General features: G+C 54.5%; 9 protein-coding genes across 9 annotated transcripts; 4 read left to right on the top strand and 5 right to left on the bottom strand.

Moving 5' to 3' along the window:
• Window positions 1-392: 392 nt before the first annotated feature.
• Window positions 393-649, top strand: BDP81DRAFT_314572 (uncharacterized protein; the record flags this gene model as incomplete). The annotated part of the gene is made up of 2 exons (XM_060584009.1): window positions 393-459; window positions 522-649. The coding sequence occupies 2 exons, from the start codon at window positions 393-395 to the stop codon at window positions 647-649; spliced, it is 195 nt and encodes a 64-aa protein (XP_060447475.1).
• A 3657-nt stretch (window positions 650-4306) lies between these two features.
• Window positions 4307-6126, top strand: BDP81DRAFT_370529 (uncharacterized protein). Its single transcript, XM_060586612.1, has 3 exons — window positions 4307-4730; window positions 4787-5011; window positions 5066-6126. Exons 1-3 carry the CDS (start codon window positions 4537-4539, stop codon window positions 5790-5792), a joined length of 1146 nt encoding a protein of 381 aa, XP_060447474.1. The 5' UTR covers window positions 4307-4536; the 3' UTR covers window positions 5793-6126.
• A 357-nt stretch (window positions 6127-6483) lies between these two features.
• BDP81DRAFT_314687 (cytochrome P450) lies at window positions 6484-8285 on the bottom strand (the record flags this gene model as incomplete). The annotated part of the gene is made up of 2 exons (XM_060584019.1): window positions 6484-8052; window positions 8148-8285. The coding sequence occupies 2 exons, from the start codon at window positions 8283-8285 to the stop codon at window positions 6484-6486; spliced, it is 1707 nt and encodes a 568-aa protein (XP_060447473.1).
• A 1123-nt stretch (window positions 8286-9408) lies between these two features.
• On the bottom strand, window positions 9409-10716 carry BDP81DRAFT_192905 (uncharacterized protein). The gene has a single exon (XM_060582437.1). It carries the CDS (start codon window positions 10294-10296, stop codon window positions 9499-9501), a length of 798 nt encoding a protein of 265 aa, XP_060447472.1. The 5' UTR covers window positions 10297-10716; the 3' UTR covers window positions 9409-9498.
• A 1359-nt stretch (window positions 10717-12075) lies between these two features.
• BDP81DRAFT_315276 (ThiJ/PfpI family protein) lies at window positions 12076-13354 on the top strand (the record flags this gene model as incomplete). The annotated part of the gene is made up of 5 exons (XM_060584076.1): window positions 12076-12103; window positions 12329-12450; window positions 12626-13042; window positions 13099-13163; window positions 13213-13354. The coding sequence occupies 5 exons, from the start codon at window positions 12076-12078 to the stop codon at window positions 13352-13354; spliced, it is 774 nt and encodes a 257-aa protein (XP_060447471.1).
• Window positions 13355-13790: 436 nt separating this feature from the next.
• Window positions 13791-14610, bottom strand: BDP81DRAFT_447775 (haloacid dehalogenase; the record flags this gene model as incomplete). Its single annotated transcript, XM_060592219.1, has 2 exons — window positions 13791-14359; window positions 14433-14610. 2 exons carry the CDS (start codon window positions 14608-14610, stop codon window positions 13791-13793), a joined length of 747 nt encoding a protein of 248 aa, XP_060447470.1.
• Window positions 14611-15006: 396 nt separating this feature from the next.
• On the top strand, window positions 15007-15816 carry BDP81DRAFT_315159 (YisB protein; the record flags this gene model as incomplete). Its single annotated transcript, XM_060584066.1, has 1 exon — window positions 15007-15816. One exon carries the CDS (start codon window positions 15007-15009, stop codon window positions 15814-15816), a length of 810 nt encoding a protein of 269 aa, XP_060447469.1.
• A 614-nt stretch (window positions 15817-16430) lies between these two features.
• BDP81DRAFT_305189 (uncharacterized protein) lies at window positions 16431-16900 on the bottom strand (the record flags this gene model as incomplete). Its single annotated transcript, XM_060583155.1, has 2 exons — window positions 16431-16659; window positions 16722-16900. Coding segments are annotated over 2 exons (408 nt in total), but the record flags the coding sequence as incomplete, so codon positions are not given.
• Window positions 16901-17598: 698 nt separating this feature from the next.
• BDP81DRAFT_459474 (peptidase family M3) lies at window positions 17599-20161 on the bottom strand (the record flags this gene model as incomplete). The annotated part of the gene is made up of 5 exons (XM_060593544.1): window positions 17599-17842; window positions 17976-18173; window positions 18240-18543; window positions 18667-18790; window positions 18854-20161. 5 exons carry the CDS (start codon window positions 20159-20161, stop codon window positions 17599-17601), a joined length of 2178 nt encoding a protein of 725 aa, XP_060447467.1.
• Window positions 20162-20380: the final 219 nt, after the last annotated feature.

Genomic DNA, 20380 nt, shown 5'->3' with positions numbered 1-20380 from the left:
TCTCAACTTTGATGGTGCGGGAGCGACAGGACTGTAAAGTTCCAGTCAGAATTTGGATGGCAGATCTGCGTGTGTGTGGCCGTGTAGCCGTGCGGCTATCGATGTCCTCGTCTATAGCGTCCTTGTCTGATGTGTGATGTCGATGGTGATACTTGGCACAGAGGGACCCCCTGAGGGGGACGGGGGGCTAAGGTAAGGTATGTGGGCTTTGTCGATAACATACAAATACGTCCGTCTCCTTGCCGTGTTCTGTTTCTCTTGATATTGCTAGTCAACCAACACTCTCTCAACGTACTTGACTTTTACCAACCTTCTCTTCTTGTACAACTGATCTGCTCGTCGCCGGCCGACCACTCGTTCGATTCAACCAACCTTTCCAACCAACCGTCAAAATGAAGTACTCCGTTTTCACTCTTTTCGCCGTTGCCGCTGCCTTCGTTGCTGCCGCTCCTACCGAGAGTACGTTGGCATCTCGACTTGGATATCATGGATGAACATGGCGTATACTAACATGAGCCCAGTGGTCGAGAAGCGCCAGGCTGCTTCCACCGTTCCCGTCAACGAGGCCGCCATGACGGACGCCAACGGCAACATCGTTCCCTTCAACACCGCCGGCGTCTACCAGGCCAACAAGGAAGCCGGTCTCTAAACGGTTCAAACCAACTCGACTTGAAGAGGGGAATTTGAGCAATATAGACCGCTGGACACTATCACGAACTGCAACACGAACAACACAATATTATTAAACACGTCCGTAAACTCGTAATCTGGCGAAAATACCGGGATGGAGGGTTACAGGGCGATATAGGCATCATGGCAAATCAAACAACGATTTTGGCTTTACTTTGAATTTTTTTTGGGACCGGAATCAACGGAATGGGTGACAGACAATATTCCCCCGCCTTCTGTGGCAGATAATTCTGAATATAACTTGGCAGTCAGTAGTACGCCGCTATGCGGTTATCGCTGGCTGTCGGCCTTTTCTTCTCACAGAAATCTCTCTGACAGTACCTCATGCACTTCCTCCTTTCCGCGCTTGCCTGAGCAGCATTATGTCTGATGTCTGTCAATCAATGCGCCAGCCGAACTGTCACTCACCATCCATCACGTCAAACTGACTCGGCAGGTGATCAGCCTCTCGAACATGACCGGAAAGAGGAAGTGGCCCGACGACGGTTGCTATTTTCTGCTTGCTGGGCACTTGGGAAGACCCAGGCTCGAGAAAGACCAGAACTTGGCTGTAAGCTTAAACGTGCCAAACCCACTCCATGTGGGCGGCGGCAGGGGTGCGCCCTGAGAGGGGCATGCGCAGTTCGCTTCAGACGCCTGGGGCAGTGGGCACAACGGCCTGTCTCCACGACTCTACGAGCAGCGAGGAACTGGGGGCCCGGTTTTTCGTCTGGTCGCTCAGCCACGCTTCATCTTGCGAAGCGGGCTTTCTTGCTGCTTTGATACAGCTGCTCCGCTGAATAGCCATGGCCTATGGATGCTGTGTCGAGGACGGGGTTCGGTAATGCGACTGCCTGTTTCTGGATGTTCCATGGGTTCTTTGTTTTTTCCAGCGGAGGCTGAGTGTATTCGCTGCACGTTGACACTGACCCGAGTCTCTGGTCTGTTGGAGCCGTTTTGGTGACTGCAGACAGGGCCGCTCCACACCGCCTATACGCAATGGTCAAAGGTCGATAACAAGCGGTCAGAATCGTTTGGGGGCTCATTAGTGTTTGTAGATGATGTTTCGTTGGTGTTGGGGCGATTTTTCGGAGGCGTGGTGCAGCCAAGGACGTTACATTCCGGGCATCTGGGTCACTGGCAACTTCAGATTTGTCGGCTAATGGAGGGCGATCCGACGAAAGTCAACTATCGATGATACTGCTTCTTGACGAGCTGACGTCTTTGACGTGAACGTGACGTGACGAGCGGATAGCAAGGATGGCTGCCATGATATGGCCAGGCGTCCCATTCGTGCCTTTGGCCTTTGACGAGTGAGGTATCGTCTGAAACTGACTGCTTGACTTGGCTGCTCGTCAAGTCATGCCGGTCGGTCGATGTTCTAATAACGGCGTGCTTGATGCTCTATGGCGATCTTTCATGCTTCCACGTCGCTCTTCCACCGTCACAGGCGTTCAGATGATGTCCTCTCATTTGATCAGCGAACGAGAGCATTGACATTGAGTGTTCCATTTGGGACATTGTTTGGGTCGTCTAAAGGAAAACATTTAAGGTTGAAGAGGTAAGAAAAAAGGCGAAACAGAGATGGAAGGCACAGACGAGAGACAGAAGCAACAAGGTAGCGACCCACTTTCCAGTTTCCATGGCTTGGGAACTGGAAGGCACGATGGTCAGCACAGTGCACAGCCACCTCTTGTCACCTCAGGCGTCAACTCGACTGTTTCTTCCACTGTCTTCCAATTCCGCACTCAACTCCACCATGTCTTGGTCGTTTCTTTTGACCAAAACCGTCTGGTAGCCGATGGCCGCGACTGCAGACAAATCAACAACAATCTTCCGAACTCCCTGCCCTACTATGCCACACTATTGCACCAACGGCAGAAGCAATGGGTACTTGTTCCGTGGTGTTGCCGTGTCGGGCCTCAGAGTCACATTCAATGCAACCAAGTGGATTAGGGACAGGCCCAACCTCAATTAAGCTCGTCGTACACAATCCGACCTCGCCATTGCATCTCACCTTTCCCATCTACAGTCCTCGTCGAGGAAACCTCGCGCAAATTTCTCATGGAGATCTGCAGCCTTGATGGATCACAGCCTCAACGTCGCATGCAAGGCCAGCATAAGCGAAGAACAGATTGCGCTAGAAAGCAGGGACCGGAAGATGTCTCTCGTCCCTGGCGTCAGCAATGAGACGCTCGAATTAGCCTCGAACTAGGCCGCTTTCAACATCACTCCCCACCCTGTCAGCCCTGCTGAAAATGCCATTGGTTTCTTGGGGGAGGAGACCAGAGCTTAGAAGAGCCAAGGAGAGTTCACCACATCATCAAGCAGACAAACAAGACCGGCCCAGTCACCCACGTTTGGCCGTTGGACCAGCCAGTCATTGGAAACCCCTCCCCGCTCCGACATTCACTAGTTACAGCCCTCGATGATTCTGCTCGGCAAACCAGCGCCCCCAAAGACGAATAAATGTGTCTGCCTGTGCCGCAAAATGACACAATTTCCAATAGGCTGGGCGGGGAATCTCACAAGTGGACCGGTTTTAGTTGATTTTGCCTGCGCAGCCACCACAAGCGCGTCTCATGCCCATCGACAGCCGATCCTGAAGGAGGACGACAAGCGCGTAGCGAGATGAAGTCGGAGCCAACCTTTGATCTGCCCGACCCTCCACCTTGCGAGAGAGAGCCGCAACTCTGGATTTCGCGTTTCCTGTTTCGTTTGATATGAACCAGGCTGTGAAGTTGAAGGGTGCGCACTTATTGGCACTGCGGATCGATCCCCTGGACCAAAGGTCCTCTGCAGCCATCTAAGCGAGGTACCGCGCTTGTTGCCCACTCTGCGGTTGTCTGCTATGCTGTCAGCACAGCGTCCCTGGCAGTAATATGCTGCCCGTTATTGCCCAGTCGGCGGGAGATGAGATGAACATGAACTGATGGTCAGGGCCGCTTGCCTGACCGAGTGATATTGATCACATGGCCCTGGACTCAGCCGCAAACGCCATCCGATGCCTCACACTCAGTAGTGGGATGGCAGCATTCCCCCATTTGACAAACTACTCGCCCTTGCGTGGTATTCCACGGAAGGGAGCCGCGCAGGCGTAGGGGTGGTGACTGTCCTCGCGGCAAGGCGTTAGTCTCCTCCATGGCCCGAGACCTCGAGATCCCCCTAGCTTAGCTGCCAGGCTCCAACAATCCAACGATGACTAGCGGAGGACCCCCGTTGCTCCCACCGTTCTCACTGCCCAGACTCCTTGAGTCCTTCCCCAAAGGAAAGTATCCATCACGCCCGGGAGCTGGGCTTGGCTGACAAGGGGCAGCAGTGGCAGCTCACTGCGGGAACCTGAAGAGTCTGTCCAATGATACCATCGTGGCTGTATCCAGAGTACGCTTTACCGCTTTCGACCTGCGGCAGAGCGGCTCCCAACTGCCCTGGTGCCCAGCCCATCCGTCTAGGGCAGAAGTAAGTTGTGACTGGAGCGATATTTTCTGGACAGGGCCTAGTGTACCTCGATAAACTGCAGCCTGGCGGAGGGTTCCTCTTTGCTCATTTCAGACGTCCCGGCTCTCTGGAAGAGGTGGTTTTATATATAGCAATTGCAGACACACTCGAACCAAGCAACCAACTGCCAGCTGGATCGCCTCACCACAGCCTCCCTCTCCGCGCTTCTCGGGCCCGGTTCCGACTAACTACCCCTGTCGTCATTGTTATGTTTTTCATTCTGTCTTAGACCTTCAGCTTATAATTCCCTGTGATCGCCTCGAGTCGAGACTAGTCTCCCTCAGTCTCGAACAACAACATCAACTGCGGCCACCCGAGTCGAAAGCCTCCGAGGAACATCATCCTTACCACAAACAACAAACCGCAACAATGGTTCTACATCGCCAACAAGCTCAGTTCGACAGGTCAAGATGGCGCATGGCGCTGCTTGTGCCTCTTTGGATCCTTCAGTTACTCGTCTGCCTCGTCGTTGTCGCCCTTTTCTCTTGGCGTCTGTCCGATACACTAAGGAACTGGGAAACTGAGGAGGAAACAAAGGAGATGTTTCCCATGGTCGAGGTCGTGTAAGTCAGAACCGGGATTATGTTCGTCGTCAATTCTGTGTACTGACCGTGTGTAGATGGGAATCTGTCAACCTGGTCTTCTCCCTCGTCTGCCTATTTTCCACATTTTACGAAATCTCAAAGCTCGCCTCCGAAACCTTGACACCCTGGACCATGCTTTTCACCCACATCTTGAAGATCGTCTGCTCCCTGGCCGTTTTGGCCCTCGATGTCGTCGTCTTTGTGCAGAGAAAGGATAGCCACTACTCAGTCGTCGGTCTCGGCTTGGACTGTTTTTTCCTGTAAGCCACGCTGTTAATGATCACTGCCTTAAATACACAACTGACATCACATAGCGTTCTGGTTGCCATCCCGGGTATCTACTCGATCCAGACTTACCGCCGACTCGCCAAGTACGACGACTACCACTACCCCGTAAACCACAAGCCCTACGGTTTCAACGACCTCGAAGGCGAGACCTACTATAACGGACGCCTCTCCATCGGCGGCCTCAGTCTCGCAGACCGCTCCCTCCGCCGGATATCGACATCACCCACAAAGTCATCGACTCAAAAACAGGAAACACCACAGATGGCACAGCAGCAGCAGGAATCCGAAGCGACCTCACTCCAGCGCATACCCTCGCAGTATAACAACGAAAGAGACACGCAGTTCGACAGGTACATGGTAGAGCGCGCCATGAACAACGAGTTCGGTTGGGCGAACAACAGCAGCCCCGGCGCGGATCCCCTCGGCCGCAGCGACAGCTACGTCGGCAGCGGGTCCATGGCGAACGGAAAGGTCGTCACGCGAGAGAGCGTGGGCCGCGCGCCGAGCTGGGGCAGCTCGCATGTTCTCGTCGCTGTACCGGAGATGGACGAGGAAGAGGCGGCGCACGGTCGTGGGGGAGACAGGCAGGCACTTCTGGGACACAGGAGGCAGGACAGCGATGACAGTCTCGGACCCAGCAGCCCACCGATTTTGGCGGCTATGCCACCGAGGATCGAGATTGAAGAGTCGGATATTGTTGGTGCGGGTAGCGGGGAAAACTCGTGGGAGAGGAAGCGCAAGAGGAGCCAATGATCGACTCGGTTCCGTACTTCTTAAACTTGCGGGAGTCAAGAGAGGACGGTTGAAAAAAAGGTGAATGGATATACCCTTCTGATTTTCGGATTTCCTTTTCTTTCGTTTCTTGCCCAGACGCACGACGTCTGATTGCATTCTTGTATACTTTTCATCTCATATACCACACGGATCACGGCGTTCCTGGTTGGATCAGACGACACCAAAAGGGGGAAAAGATGGGATGGAAGAGAGGTCCCAATGTTTACGAGCTACGGCTTCATTATATATAACTCTCGCTATTATTTGAAGACATTTATAACTGAACAGCATTACACTTGTTTTATGATGCTTACGTCTCAACTTTTCTTACCATCTAAAAGTGCCTACTGTGGTAGGGGTCGAGTTGGGTTGCGCCGAGCACAGAAAGCATACATGATGTCCATGGGGCCGAACTGTTGAGAGGCGATGCAGCTAAGGACAGCGTGATGTTATCATTCTGCTTGCTGACATCAAGAAGCTTCCTCATCTTCGCGAATTCAACCCTCTTACCGTAAATCGATTCTCGTCAATCAACTATGGGCTACCTTACACCTCTTCGAACGTTATCTATTCTGAGAGAACCGACTTATCATGAACCAAAGCATACACCAGCACGTAGACATCACAAAAGATTGCACTTGAATCTAGGCAGGGACCCGGCTAAGACCTCTCACTTCCCATACCCGCTCAAAGATACCCTACAAGGATACCCATCCGTAGGATGCGCAGCGCCCGCCTCCACCATGAAAACCCTCTGCCCGCCCAACCCGCTCGTATCCATCTTCTTGCCACTGTCAATCTCGCTATAACAATCCCGGATATCAAAATCCCGCACCACGCACGCCAGCACGGCCCTCGCCTCCGTCATGACAAGCTGCTGGCCCACACACAACCGCGGGCCGTACTCGAAGATCCGCCAGCCGCCCTTGGGCGGGTACAGCTCATCCTTCGGATCCGTTGCGAGCCACCTTTCAGGCAGGAACTCGTCCGCCCGGGGCCAGTACCGGGGGTTCCGACCAATGGCCCAGTGCAGCATGTTAACGGCGATACCGTCCGTCGGGTAGGCATTACCCTCGGCATCGTGCAGGACCAGATCCGCGCAGCCCTGCCGGATGCCGCCCGCGGGCGGGAAGAGGCGCAGGGATTCCTTGATACAGGCGTTTGTGTATGGTAAGGCGTTAAGCAGGGCCGGGTTCTCCGCGATTTTGGCTGGTGCCGCAGAAACGTCGGTGCCAAGGACGGCGTCGTGTTCTGCGCGGACGCGGGCGAGGACGGCGGGGCGAGAGGCGATGTTGTGCAGGCAGTAGACTATCGTCGCGGCGGAGGAGTCGTAGCCCGCGAAGAAGAACATGCGCATGTTGCGCGTCATGAGGGAGAGGTAGGCCGCGTCTAGCTCTCCACGCCCCGCGTTGCCGGGCTGCGCGAGCCAGTTCTCGAGGGCGCTGTCGAGGACGGATTGGAAGTTTTCAGACTTGTCGCGGTTGTGGGCTATGTTTTGGAGGAGGGTGGCGAAGCGGGCATTGAGTTGGTGTTTGATGTGGTTGTCGAGGACGCGGCCTCCGTTCCAGGTGCGGAAGAGGAGGAACGGGTCGATTGGGACGAGGAGGTTTTCGGGCTTGTGGGAGGTGAATTTGAGGCGGAGCTGGCCTTTCATTGCTTCGGCGAGGGGGTGTTGCTGTTTCTGGGTTTTGAGGCGGACGTTGAGGAGGACTTCGCCGATGACGTCTGTGATGAGGTCTAGCATTAGGGGTTCTAGCCTGAACATGTCTCCCTCGCCACCACCCTCGCCCTTGCCCTCGGAGGAGGAGGAGGAGGAGACCCTTGCGCGCAAGCGGTCGGTGAAGGTGGCGATGTTGCCGAGGATGATGGGCACAGCAGCAGTAATATTCTGGTTGCTGAAGCTGGGGCTGAAGAGGGCGTGGAGGTTCTTCCACGGCCGGCCGTTTGTGTCGAACTGGCTCGGCCCGCCGGTGATGGGGTGGAACCAGCCGACGAGCATGGGGGGTTTCTGGGAGCCGGCAACGGGGTGGTAGACTGTCTGGTGGGCCATGTCCGGGTCCGTGACGACGAGCATCGGGTCGGCCATGGGCCAGGTGTCGATGTAGTAGGCGCCATTTTTGCCGTGGAGCTCGCCTAGGCGGGCGAGGGCGTAGCTTGCGTGGACGCCGGGCGGGAGGGTGTCGAATGCTTTCTTGGCCTCGAGGAGGTTGCCGAAGAGGAAGGTGTGGGGGACGATTGGCTGGGTATTGTTGTTAGTTTGGATGCGTGTTGTTGGTTACAGCCAGTCTCATGCTCATAAGGTTATGAGGCGTCATGAGAGGGAGGAGAACTCACTAGTCCCTGTTTCCTCAGCTCGTCCATCTTGCCTCGATGCATCCTCAAAAGCTTAACGAAGTACAACACCGATCCCACGGCGGCGACCAGGATGGCCGCCGTGAGGGATCTCAGGATGTAAGCCAAGACTCCGTCCATGTTGTGCGACTCGATGTTGAATATGAGATATGTCACCAGCCGGTGGATGTCTCGGGAGTGTAAGCCACGCCGGATCCACCTGGTACCAACTGTCGCGATGCAAATTTGTCCAAGCAACGGGCACGTGCTAGTAGCCCCCAAAAACGCCTCCAACTTGTCGACACCGTCGTCGCGTGGCACAGGTTGCAATCTCCAACGGTGTCCGTGTGCGACGGGCGGCTGAATTGAACTTTTAAACTTTTTGAAAGAAGTTCACCCGAGTATTCAAGCAGAGATATTTTGAGATGCAGTGAAAACGGCACCGTCAGCGAATGAAGTCCGCGCCGATTAAGGCTCCCGCGTAAGCACGGACTCCGTATCCGACCCTCCGTCCGGAAACCTACGTCTTTTCTCTCCTGATTCGTTGCAAGCTAGGTATTTAATTAAGGTTCGCTAGAGCTCTATGGACCACACCGTAGGATACGGATGGCTGAAGGGGGATTCGGGATTCAGGGGCCCCGTTGAGGCCCTGACGGGTTGTCAGTTAATCACCCCGGGAAATTAGGCCACCTTCCACAATGATCTTAACACATGAATGAGTAGGTTCGCGATAGACGAGATTGCATCAGATTGCTTCAAATTCACCGTCTCGTCAAAGTAAGATTGTAATAAACAAATCAAGTTGGGTATTTATTAATGCCTCTACAGTGATGATTGTCAGAATGCAAATCCCAATTTTCTTTTGAAGAGAATTCCATGATACGCCAGTGTTGTACTGTGGTGCCTTTTTTCCCCTTTCCCAATCCCGTGATTCCCAGTTTCCCAAACTCCCGTCTCCAGAATACAATGCCGAGTAAGGTAAAAGCACGGGGTAAATGGTGTGCTGCATCCTTCAGGGCAACAAATGAAATGATGTTGTAAAACGCTGCCTTTCGAGTCTGCGTAATTGACCCTGGCGCTGAATAATGTATCGAGCAACTTTTCCTTCGCGGGCTTATTGGTGTACCTAAGTACACATGTTGCGATCCGATCAAGCCTCGGCAGCAAGGGCATGCGGGAGGATTCCCATCAGCCTATGGCGCAGAACGAGGCGTGACTATCTTTCGGACCAAGTGGCTGATGCTGAGAGATTGCACAACGAAATGTTGCGTTGCTTCTGCGCTCGCGTGCCCACCAAGACCGGCGTGAGTGAGCAAATCGCTGTGAAATGAGATAGCTCAATGAATGACCTTCTCTACCTCGGCACGCCGCCGGCAAGGCCAACAGCAACGGACGATGTCAAGAACTCCAAGTCGTCGTAGGCCTGGCGCTTGCAGCCCCGTGGCGGTTTCCCCTTGACAAACCCATGGCTGTAAGCATCGCCGAGGACGCTCAGGTCCGTCGTCGAGTCCTCAGGCTGGTCGAGTCTGCGCACGACGACCAAGGACGACGCGTGTGACATCATCCAGACCTCGTCACCTGGCCTCGTTTGGTTGGGGACCAGTACAAGGGCGCCGTGATCTTGGGTCAAGGCTACGCGCCTGCTGCGGTCCTTGACAAAGGTCTCGAGGAAAGGGATGATGGGTTCTGTGCTTGCGGCGAGGGGGCCTCTGCCTGAAGCAGCATCGGAGAGCAGATTCCTGTCGTCGAGAGCCCAGAACTGGCGGAACGAGTCAGGGTCTTCGCCGGCGCCTACGGCTTGCTCGAAGTCACCAAGACCGGTCAGGCCATTGAGAACTGGGCTCAGGAACCTGCTGAATGATTTGACGATCTCGTCTCTGGTGAATCCTTCGGGGTGTCGGTCCGTTGTTGTCTTGTTGAGGTTGTCGCCTGATAGTGTCCGCAAAAGGGTGTTCATGCGATGTTCTTCATCGGGGGTTGGTGAGCGCATCTTGTAGACGAGGGTCAAGAGCTTGACTAGCGGTAGAAGCTCCTTCATGTGAAACAGCTCTTCAGATATCTCGACAACGGTGTCAACATAAGTGCCTCCTAGCTGGACCTGCTCCGAGAGAAGATTGCTGGCAGGCATCGTCTTATTGGGTGAGAGATTCATCGTCGTGGGCGTGGATGTGAGCGTGAGCGTGAGTAGGAGATGGGATGGTTGGGTGGATGGTGTGCCGTGTCAGTGAAGAGTGACGGGAACGAGAACAGGCACGAAGACTTGGCGTGGCAGGAAGGGGAGGTATATATGAAGAAACGAAGGGCCCAGACTGTCGTCACTGTCCGCAACGGCGGGTCATAGTGGCCTTATCTAGGCGAGCCATGAGTTTCCGAGCTACCGGGAGTCTGGCAGCAAGGGTTTGGTACATGGGAGAGGACAAGGGCACCAAGTAGGTAGGGGATTGTGTAATTAGACGAGAGAGACTTGAGAGCGCGTTTGCGCCTGCTTCTTCCTATCCGGGGAGCGAGTCCGGGGAGACTAAGTTGGCGTGGTTGCGTAGACCGGCGGGGCCAGCTGGATGGGAAGGGCAGGATGTGCGGGTGGGAGTGGGCTTGGTGCCGGTACTGATGGGGCCAAGGAGGGCCACGATGTCATGCGTTATGGAGACGGGTGAAAGCTTGAATATCCGTGGAGCTGTAGCTGGTGAGCTGCCTGCTGTGTATCAGTGAGGTATCTAGCTAATTGTGTGCGGAATGATGTCCATTAGTCGTGCAGAAATGTCAGAATGAATGTCAAGGTTCGCGTCAGCCGCTTGGCACTGGGGTAGTCTGCATCTTGGTGGCCGCATTGTGACTGGTCTACTGCGAGGTACGGGCAGAATGAGTGTAGATAAATGTAACTGCATGCATGTACTCCGTACAGTGTATCCAGAAGGTAAGCAAGGATAAGACTGATATCCGTGCAACGGCACATCCAGGCCGTAAAAGTAACAGACAGAGTACACAAGGCAGACTCGGGCTGACGGGGAGAAAGATTAACAGAAGTTTGAGCCTTGAGGTTAAGGTAAGTATCAAGTCAACGTATCAGGTAAACGGAAGGTAAGGGGGAAGAGACGGAAAAAGTCTGGCAGAGATGACGTCGAGTCGGGTCCCGCTTTTGACGGGTCCCCGTTGAGTTAGCGCTGCACCTCAGTTACCTGACGGATAGAAATTAGGGGCAGGAACCGGGTACACGGACATTTTGGGTACCTTCCTTGCTTGCCTGCCCTTGCCCGCCCCTGGGCCTGCCACCCTGCGTGCCTGCCTCATGTCGGGTCGCTTCAGGGTCCGCTCATCCAATGTCAAATGTCCAACGTTTGAACCGGAACTTGTTCACGGACGCATCATGGACATGAAGCACAGTCCTTTCAGTCCGTCCGTCAATTTCGAGCCTTTTCTTCATTTCTTCATCTCGCCTGAGACGCAGCATCGAATTAGAAACATATGTCTACGAGATGAATCTTGTTTACGGATACAGCAACCAACAATCCCAGCGAGTCAGCAAAGGCATGTCGGCCATGCAGCCTCGGAATGCAAGCCAAAGGCTCCTGGGCAGCAAAGGTGCAGATGAAGGCGCTGACGACTGACGACTGACTTGCCGTTCAAACGGTCAGAGTTCAACGATGATGTCAACTTGTCTCGCTTGTTCCGGCGACGCGGCACCAACCAGTATCCGTGTGTGCCGTACGGTACAATTCGTCGGCCACGGTGATCTGCCACCCCCGCGTTGATCACTCCTACGTCTCTCCCTGTCAGCCAACTTCAGACGATTCAGATCCTTCAACGTGAACCGTGTCGTGTCGTCTCTTCCAATTCGTACCATCATCATTGCTCTACGCCTTGTTCGACTTCATCCATCGCCGCCGGTAACACATCTTCAAGGGTCACCAATATGGTCAAAGTCCTCATCATCATGGCCGACTACGGCCATGATCCCACAGGTAGGTGATCTCCATCATCCTTCCGCTCGTCCACGCATCCTATCCCGCCCATCCCCTCAACGCCAAGTCCCCGACTTCGTCCCGGTCCTTGTCAGACTCCATCTCCGTCCCCCCTAATCCTCTGGCCCCGCACCAGCTCCAATCGTCCAAACATGGCAAAAACCCTTACTCTACGGGATCTGAGTTACGAACCGCAAAGCTAATCTCTCCCTTCTTGCTTCGCAGAGGTTGCAGTCCCCTACCAGGCCTTCAAAGATGCAGGATTCGACGTAAACTTTACAACCGAAACGGGTTCAATGCCCCGCTGCGATGCCCGGATGCTCGAGGGCCTCTCCCAGAAGCTTCTTGTACGAAGATCCCCTTTCTCAACATGTTGACAACGTCATTGTTTTTAAACGTCAACGCAATTGCACGTCGAGCGCTTGCAAATTCCTCCCTTGACCAATATCCCGCCTTCCCCCCACCCGCCGAGGCCCAGCAATCTGGCGATGGAATAGAGTTGACCTGCTACCCGTCCAACAGGGCGCCGCGGCCTCCACGAAAAAGCTCTATGATGCTATGGTCAAATCCGCCGAAATGCAGGACCCCTTGTCCTGGACTTCCCCGGGCTTTACGCTCGATGATTTCGACATTGTGCATATTCCTGGCGGTCACGATAAGGAAGTCAGGCAGCTCATGGACTCGACCACTGCTCAAAAGCTACTGGCCGACTACTTTCCCCAGACCAAAAAGCCGGGCAAGAAGATTGTCTCGGCTATCTGCCACGGCCCGCTGGTGCTCTGCAACACCAAGGGTCAGGACGGCAACAGTGTCTTGTACCATTGTACGACGACGGCCTTGCCCGGATGCTTCGAGTCGCTGGCGTACCAGGGAACCAGGCTGTTTCTGGGCGATTACTACAAGACGTATGGTGCGGGCACGGAGAACGTCGAGGATTCGGTAAGCAGACGGTTCGGATCAAGGAACTCGACTTGCTCAGGTGCTTATTGTATCAGATGCGCAAAGCGGTGAAAGATCCCAGTCAGTTCAAGAGCAGCTGGGTGCCCAACCGACCGTTCGTGTGCCCCCCATCGGCGGAAGCAACCACATTTGCTAAACATTCATTACAGCTTCGTCGTGGAAGACACAGAGTACAACTACATCAGCGCACGCTTTCCACCCGATGCGGCAAAACTAGCCGAAATGACTGTCAACCTTGCCCATCTCGTCCACGTTCAAGGCTTCAAGGGTCAAGACCCGACTCCGGCATAACATGCCGAACAGGCACTAAGCTTTTAAGCTTGTCGTCTACGTGGCATCCTTCTCGCACCCGTCGTCATCATTAGCTCTGGAAACGCGCATTGCAGTTGCAGCCGGAGGATGAGACTTGTTCGATGGTTTCGTTTTGTGAATCAGCTTGCGTGCTATAGGGATCTTGATGCGAAAGGCCCATGGAGCACAAGTTCCCAGTTTGAATGACATCAATGTCGTCATGGTGATCTATCCCAGTGTTGAAAGTTCGGGGAAAAGGACTAGCACTGTCCCCGGCTTGAAATAAGCTCAGAGACCGTTGCCAACGTGATGTGGATACATGGAGTCCAGCATGATGCTTGAAGTGAATCCTCCTTTCCATCTTGCAAAGCGACACCGAGGCGGCAAGTAAAAACCTTGCCAGATCTACAACTCGAAGCGATTGCTTTTTACAACACTACTTTGAGAGCTCCGCGATTCTTTGCAGAGCTTCATCAACCCCTCGGGCCACAATCGTTGGCTCGGTGTCGATAAGGCTGCCCAATGCATCAACCCACCCCGTCCCGGCCCGGTCGATCCACGCAGACCGCCACCCGACCGCTCTCGCACCAAGCGCATCAAACGGATTTGAACTAACTAGCCAAATGTCGCCCTCTCTACCGGTCATACCCACCGTCTCCGCAAAGTGCCGGTACGTTGCCGGAGCGGGCTTGAAGCACCCCGCCCCCTCAACAGTCACCAACTTCTCGGGCCCAAAGATGCGGCTCTTACGTTGGTTGATTTCGGGGCAGGTCCTAATGGACGCGCCGACCATGTCATCCGTCCCGTTGGAGAATACATATGCGTCGATGGAGTCGTCCCCTTCGACGATGCGCATCGCCGGCTCTATGTCCGGAAAGGCTTGAAGACCGTTATAGGCTTCCATCAGACGGTCTTCGTCCTCCTTTGAGAGAGGCGACTTTTTCCTCTCCGCGACGGCGTGCTTTAGTGCTGCGCGTGTGATTTCGGAAAATGGACGGTATGTGCCTAAATGTGTCTCATCGTCTCAGTCGGCTACTAGGTACTTTTTGCCTTGCGAGACTCGCACTGCGGTACGAACCCATGCTGTTTATGCGCCAAGTGTACTCGAGTTGGTACCGTCGCCACTGTGCCGCGAGAGTCTTGGCTTCGTCTTCGTCGCCATAGAGCTCTGCGAGTTGCTTTGCGATGGATTCGGTTGATAGGAGAGTGCCGTATAGGTCAAAGGCGATGACCGTCTTGGGCTTGTCCTGCGCCATGTTGCTCAGTGGCCTAGATTCACCAGTGTCAAAGTCAAGATTCTGTTGCCGGTCAGTATGAGATGAATCCTCTATAAAGAATTCGCAAAATGAAGTCGCGATAGTTAAGGTAGGTGAGAGAAATGTCGTCCGAACGCCTCTCGATCATAGCGACTTCCGTCACCAAAAACGCGGGGGAGAGGACGGGGCACTTATACCCGGGGCCCCCGCTCCCCGCAAAGACGCGCTAAAGCGCCCTAAATGTCGCCTTCCGTTCGAACGGATCGTGAGGTGACCACCGAGAATCAACGTCGACTCAACGTCATCGATTCACGCCTTCTCACCTCGTCTCACTCACACGCCTCACGAGAGAAATCTCATCTCACAGAGTCGAAACTCACCACCACACATGACAAGATGAGAAATCCCGATGAAGAAACACTCCAATTTGAAACATTACGAGATTGCCTCTCAGCCGCCGTCGTAGAACGCGTGACAAAACCAGCACCAAAACCAAAACGCCGCTCTAAAAAGACAAACCCCCGCCGGCCACCCAAATCTCAACACGATGCCTCATCGGCCATCACTAGCGTCGGTGACGAAGATGAAAACACCCAGGTGGACGCAGACGACATGATCGACTTCACATCTTACCTCGCCTCCGAAACCTTTGACTCCTTCCCCCCAGACCTCAAATTCCTATCCCACGCAACCCACACAGCCGATCCGTCCCTCCAACAATCCCGCTTCCCCCTATCCCTAACCGGCGCCGACGTAGCGGACCTCTTACCCACCTTATCCTCAGACGTCGCCGACTCCCTGGCGGCCTACCACATCGTCGACCCGGCGAAACAAGGCGCTCACGAGTTTTTAGCGCCCGTGTTGACGGAGTACATATCCGCCCTCGTCGCGCCGCCGCCTCCGCCGCGGTCGACGCGGGATTCTGTGGAGGGGTGCGAGCTGTGCGGACGGGACTGGATCGGGTTGACGTATCATCATCTCATTCCGCGCATGGTGCACGATAAGGTTGTCAAGCGCGGATGGCACCGCGAGGAGGAGCTGAATAATGTCGCGTGGTTGTGTCGGCTGTGTCATTCTTTTGTGCATCGGTTTGCGGGGCACGAGGAGCTTGCGAGGCAGTATTATACTGTTGAGTTGCTTCTTGAGCAGGAGGAGGTTGTGAGGTTTGCGCAGTATGCTAGTCGGGTGAGGTGGAAGGGTAAGTGAGGGCATCAGTTGAGTCGAAGTTTGGAGTTTGGAATGGGAAGCGAAGGGGATGAGATTTGCCATTGTCTTGCTCCCGGGACTACCCAACGAGCGTTACGAGAGCTCAGATCCGCCTGCTTCTTGCTTTTCGATACCTCGTCTTATTGCCTGTCCAAGCAATTCCCTCGTACAACCCCGATGAATCTCATCCAGTCGCTTCAAGACCTTGAGGACACCCAAAGCGTCATCGACCAAGCTCACACCATTCCATTGCCTCCACCCTCGACCGCCTCCCGCCGCTCCTCAAAGATATTCTCAGGCGACGTCGGATTACCACACGCCAAGGGAGCATATTTGAGACAAATCCTCCGTCGCTGAGGATTACAGCAGTAATTCCACACGCACGCTTCGTCCGTGTTGCAACCACTCGACGAGGTACATGTCCTGGCCTCGGTGCACTCCTTCTTCTCGACGCAGACCTGCCTTCGACCCCCTCCGTTGTTGTTCCCTCCCGCCTCGCGAAGACAGGTGCAAAAGGTGGCCGGCGCTCCGCCGCCGCCGCCGCCGCACCGGTAGACGTTCACGCCGTCAAAGGGGCAGTCGCGGGCGCCGCGGCAGCCCGGGTTGGCGTATTGGGTTGCTGTGACGGTGGTGACTGGCGCCGGGAGGGTTGTTACGGAGGGCGTGATGGACCAGCAGCTGCAGGCGGAGGAGTAGGCGCTGAGTCCGGCGCAGGATGATGCGTAGGAGGGGACTGAGGTTGGAGACTGCGTGACTGGGGCGCGGGTTGTAGACTGGGAGAAGGTGGTGGTGGGAGTTGGAGGGATGTTGTCGGTGTAAACTGTGGTGGTGACGGTTGAAGTGCTGTTGGGCCATGTTAGAGCCATGTCCGCGGTCTCATAGTGGATTGGGAAAATGGCACTTACAGTGTGTCCGGGATGACGGTGGTCTGCATGTAAGAGGAACAGTCTGAGCGGCGGGATGAGATGTCCACGGGGATACCGGCCCTGGTGCCAGTTACGGCACGGGCGCAGTTATCGTTGTTGCATCTCTGAGCATTAACGAAGGAGATGAGACCTATGATGGCAATTGTGATATACTTCATCTTGATGACGGGATTGTATCTGTTGAGTTGTTGATGATTCAATGGTGATTGAGCGCAATATCAAACGAGATGTGGAGGGCTATTTATCCAGCATTGAATCTAAGATGCAAGATAGGTCGAGAGATCTCGCTGATCCCAGTCTAAGCCAATTGCAGCCGTCTTTGGTAAAGGTGGCACAATCAACTTGGACAGATGCCAACGAATGAGACCCGGCAACACCAGCTGAACATGAAGCCATCGTGGGATTATAGACCAGAAACACAGCTGGGAACTGCGAAGCCGAAGTGAGATTGCACGAGCGGTGTCTTGCTAGATGAAGTCAATCACAAAGGTAACGCTGTCAAGTCTCATGTTGAGTTGCGGTCTCAGTTTCCCATTACCCCAGAAAAGGGGCTGCTGCGCAACACTGTGTATCCGATACCTGATTTGCTCATTCTTGGTCCCTACTCGAACCGAACACTGTTGAAAAGAGACAACAGGGTCTATTGAGACTGTTTCGGATCGGCGGTACCTGAGCAGGCGCAGGACGCGTTGATCAGCTGAGCTGCTCGGTTCGAGTGTAAGTCTGAGTCGAGGCAACTTCAGCCGCACTTCGATCCATCGATCATTTTCCCAACTACCGTCGTATCTCACGACCAAGACCTTGTCTCACAGTAATAGCAAAGATTGTTCTTCCACACGACGAGTCGCAAATGGTCTCAAATCGATGCCGTCGTTGGTCCAACATCATCAACACCACTCTTATCACTCTCCAACGACCCGAGACTTCTCAATAACGCATCCGACCCGGGCTCCCGACCCAGGAATTCTGTCATCATCTCCGTCTCGTCCCTGCTACCGCCGTACTCGAGAATTCCTCGTCGGTACCGGTCCCACGCCTCGGGATTACGGGGGTCCTTAGCGAAGCACGACTCGAAGAAGGAGGCCGCGAATATTTGGGCGCTTTGGTTGAGAAAAGTCAGCACTGCTCTCAGAAAGTGTAATACCGGAGCTTGGATTATTGGTAGAGGCTCTCAGCTTCCCGTGAAGTCCCGAGGAGATTATAGAAACACTTCGTTCAGCATGGGAAACGTACCTCATGTAGGCGTAGTAGCCCGCATCGTAAAGCTCAATGAGATGTGTAGAGTGAACCAGCCCGTAGCCTCTCTTATCCGGATTAGGCTTGAGCGTCATAGAGTCCTGAAGGTCGTTGTAAAGCTTCACTTCGTCCAGCTCCCTCAGCGCCTCAGTTGACTCTTGATTGTTCACCCTCATATCAAACGTGGCGAACACCCTGCCCAGCGTTAGCCGTCTGTCACTTAACCAATAACCTAGCAAAGAGGCGAAAGACGAAGCGTACAGCTGCCTGAGGAACCATAGTCCCCGATTCAGTTCTCGACTCTTGACCAAATTGTCCACTAACTCCTTTGGAAGTGTTTCCGGCGGAGGCTCTTGGCCATACGCATGGTCCTCCTTCCACTTTGTCATGTACGCCAGCTCGACGCGCGTGTAGTGCCGGCCCATCTTGACGAGCTCATCCGGCATCCAGCACCACTTCTCCAGCATCGTGCTCGGCGCCTCGCCAAAGTCGGGAGCCACGCGCGTTCCATGGAAGCGGGTGTGCTTTGTGCGGGATAGAAGGTCGTGAAGTCCGTGGCCCAGTTCTGCGTGGAACAACATCCAGTCAGTCGTGTGAACACGGGAAAGAGGCATGATGAATCACTCCCGGAGAGGAACATGAACGATAGAGGACGACGAAAAGGGGGTCGCGATCCAGGAGTACATACCGTGGAACAAGGTCACGACCTCGCGATGCTTCAACAGCGCACAAGACGCGGCTGTAGGGGGCTGAAAGGCACACATGAGCACCGTGGCAGGGTAGACTCTGGTCCCATCCTCCTTCAAGTAACCCTGTAAACGAGTAAGTAAATCTTCTTGATGGAACCCGACGGGAAAGAAGTCTCGGCAACGCACGCATTGCAGGTTGACATTGCAAGCCGTCCGGTATTTCCCTTCTCGCCAGAGAACGTCGGCGTACAGGTATCCCACAAATCCCCCCTTTCTTTCCCCTCTCCCCTCCCAGACAGCCCAAACTTGTACCTCCTCATCCCAGATCTTCCCAACTAGATCTCTCTTCGGCACAGGTTCGAACTCAAGACCCAGAAAGTCGGAGAACAAACCCAACATGGCCGATAACGTGTGGTTCAGGGGGAAATATTCGGAAATCATCTCCTGGTCAACGTCCGCCTCCTCTTCGAGAAGCCTTGTATAATACTCAAAATCCCACGGCAGAATCTTCCCTTCCTCGCTTTCCTTCTCCCCACCAACAGTATCCCCTCTAATCCCCAGATCAACTCTCTTCCTCTCCGCAACCCTCGCCATCTCTTCCCTTCCCCTAGGCTCCAACCCCTTGCTCAACCGTCCCAAGAACCCCTCAACCCACTCAGTCGACGGCGCGACCCTCCGCTCGATCCGGAAGTCCGCGTGGCTGCCGTACCCTAAAATTCTCGCGTTCTCGTCTCTGAGGATAAGCATCTCCTTGAACAGTGGCACGTTTTCGGGAAACCGATTATCAAACGCAACATACACCCGCCTCCTCGTCTCCGGGTCACGCGCATACCGCAGCACAGCGTCATAATCCGCCCTCTCCAGCGTAATAAACCTCTTACCTCTTTCCTCAGGCACATCGTCCAGCCCAACCTTCCATCTTTCCATCTCTGCTCTCGGCACACCCTCCAACTCCATCTCCGTGAACCACAGACCTCCACTACCATCATACAAATTCTTCCTAAACGCCCTCTTCAACTCCTCAATCCTCTCCCTCCGTTCCAAATACACCTCAATCCCCTTCCCATCCAAAACCCCATGCCCAGCCCCACGATAATCCAACCACAAATCCCTCACAACTCTCCTTTCCTCATCCCCAAGCCCCTTCTCATCCCTCTCCCTGACGGCGTTCACAAGCTCATATACCCCCTTCATCCGCAACCTCTCCGCCGTAGACGCAGACCAGAGCCTCATACCTTCCTCCACGGCCTCGCGCGTAGCCTTGTCTGGGCCAGAGAAGCGGGGCACGCTGAATGACCCTGTCTCGCCCTGCGTCTCGTCATCGGCGCGCAGGAGGGGGGCGATGGTGTTGGCGAAGGTTGCCTCGGAAGGCGTGATGGTCGCGGCTGCGTGTTCGCGGGCGGCGCGTTGGGTTGCGAGGACGCGTTGGACCGTGGGGATGATTTCGTCTACGGCGAGGACGCGGGCTAGGGGCTGTGGTGGTTGGCGAAGCATTGGCGCTGGGGGTTCTGGGGTTGAGTTCTGCATGTTGCATAGATGACTGCTTTGTTCGGAGAGGTTGAAGTGTTTTGTTTTTAGTTAGCTATCTAAAAAAAATTCTAGATAATATTTATTTTATACTAGCTCAAGATGGTTATCGGCATGCACTAAATCCACGATGCTATGTCTAACCCCCTTTGAATAGGGAAATCAATCCATCACAAACGAAGCCAC

The sequence above is a fragment of the Colletotrichum phormii genome (genome assembly GCF_030913505.1).
Source record: "Colletotrichum phormii strain CBS 102054 chromosome Unknown BDP81scaffold_6, whole genome shotgun sequence".
NCBI lineage: Eukaryota > Fungi > Ascomycota > Sordariomycetes > Glomerellales > Glomerellaceae > Colletotrichum > Colletotrichum phormii.
The sequence above is the reverse complement of the archived record's forward strand: the minus strand, read 5'-3'. Positions and strand labels throughout refer to the sequence as shown.

Coding starts and splice junctions, on each gene's coding strand:
- BDP81DRAFT_192905 (XM_060582437.1), bottom strand. CDS start 10,296: ATGAATCTCTCACCCAATAAGACGATGCCTGCCAGCAATCTTCTCTCG.
- BDP81DRAFT_370529 (XM_060586612.1), top strand. CDS start 4,537: ATGGTTCTACATCGCCAACAAGCTCAGTTCGACAGGTCAAGATGGCGC. Junction 4,731..4,786: donor TTTCCCATGGTCGAGGTCGT/GTAAGTCAGAAC, acceptor GACCGTGTGTAG/ATGGGAATCTGTCAACCTGG. Junction 5,012..5,065: donor GGCTTGGACTGTTTTTTCCT/GTAAGCCACGCT, acceptor GACATCACATAG/CGTTCTGGTTGCCATCCCGG.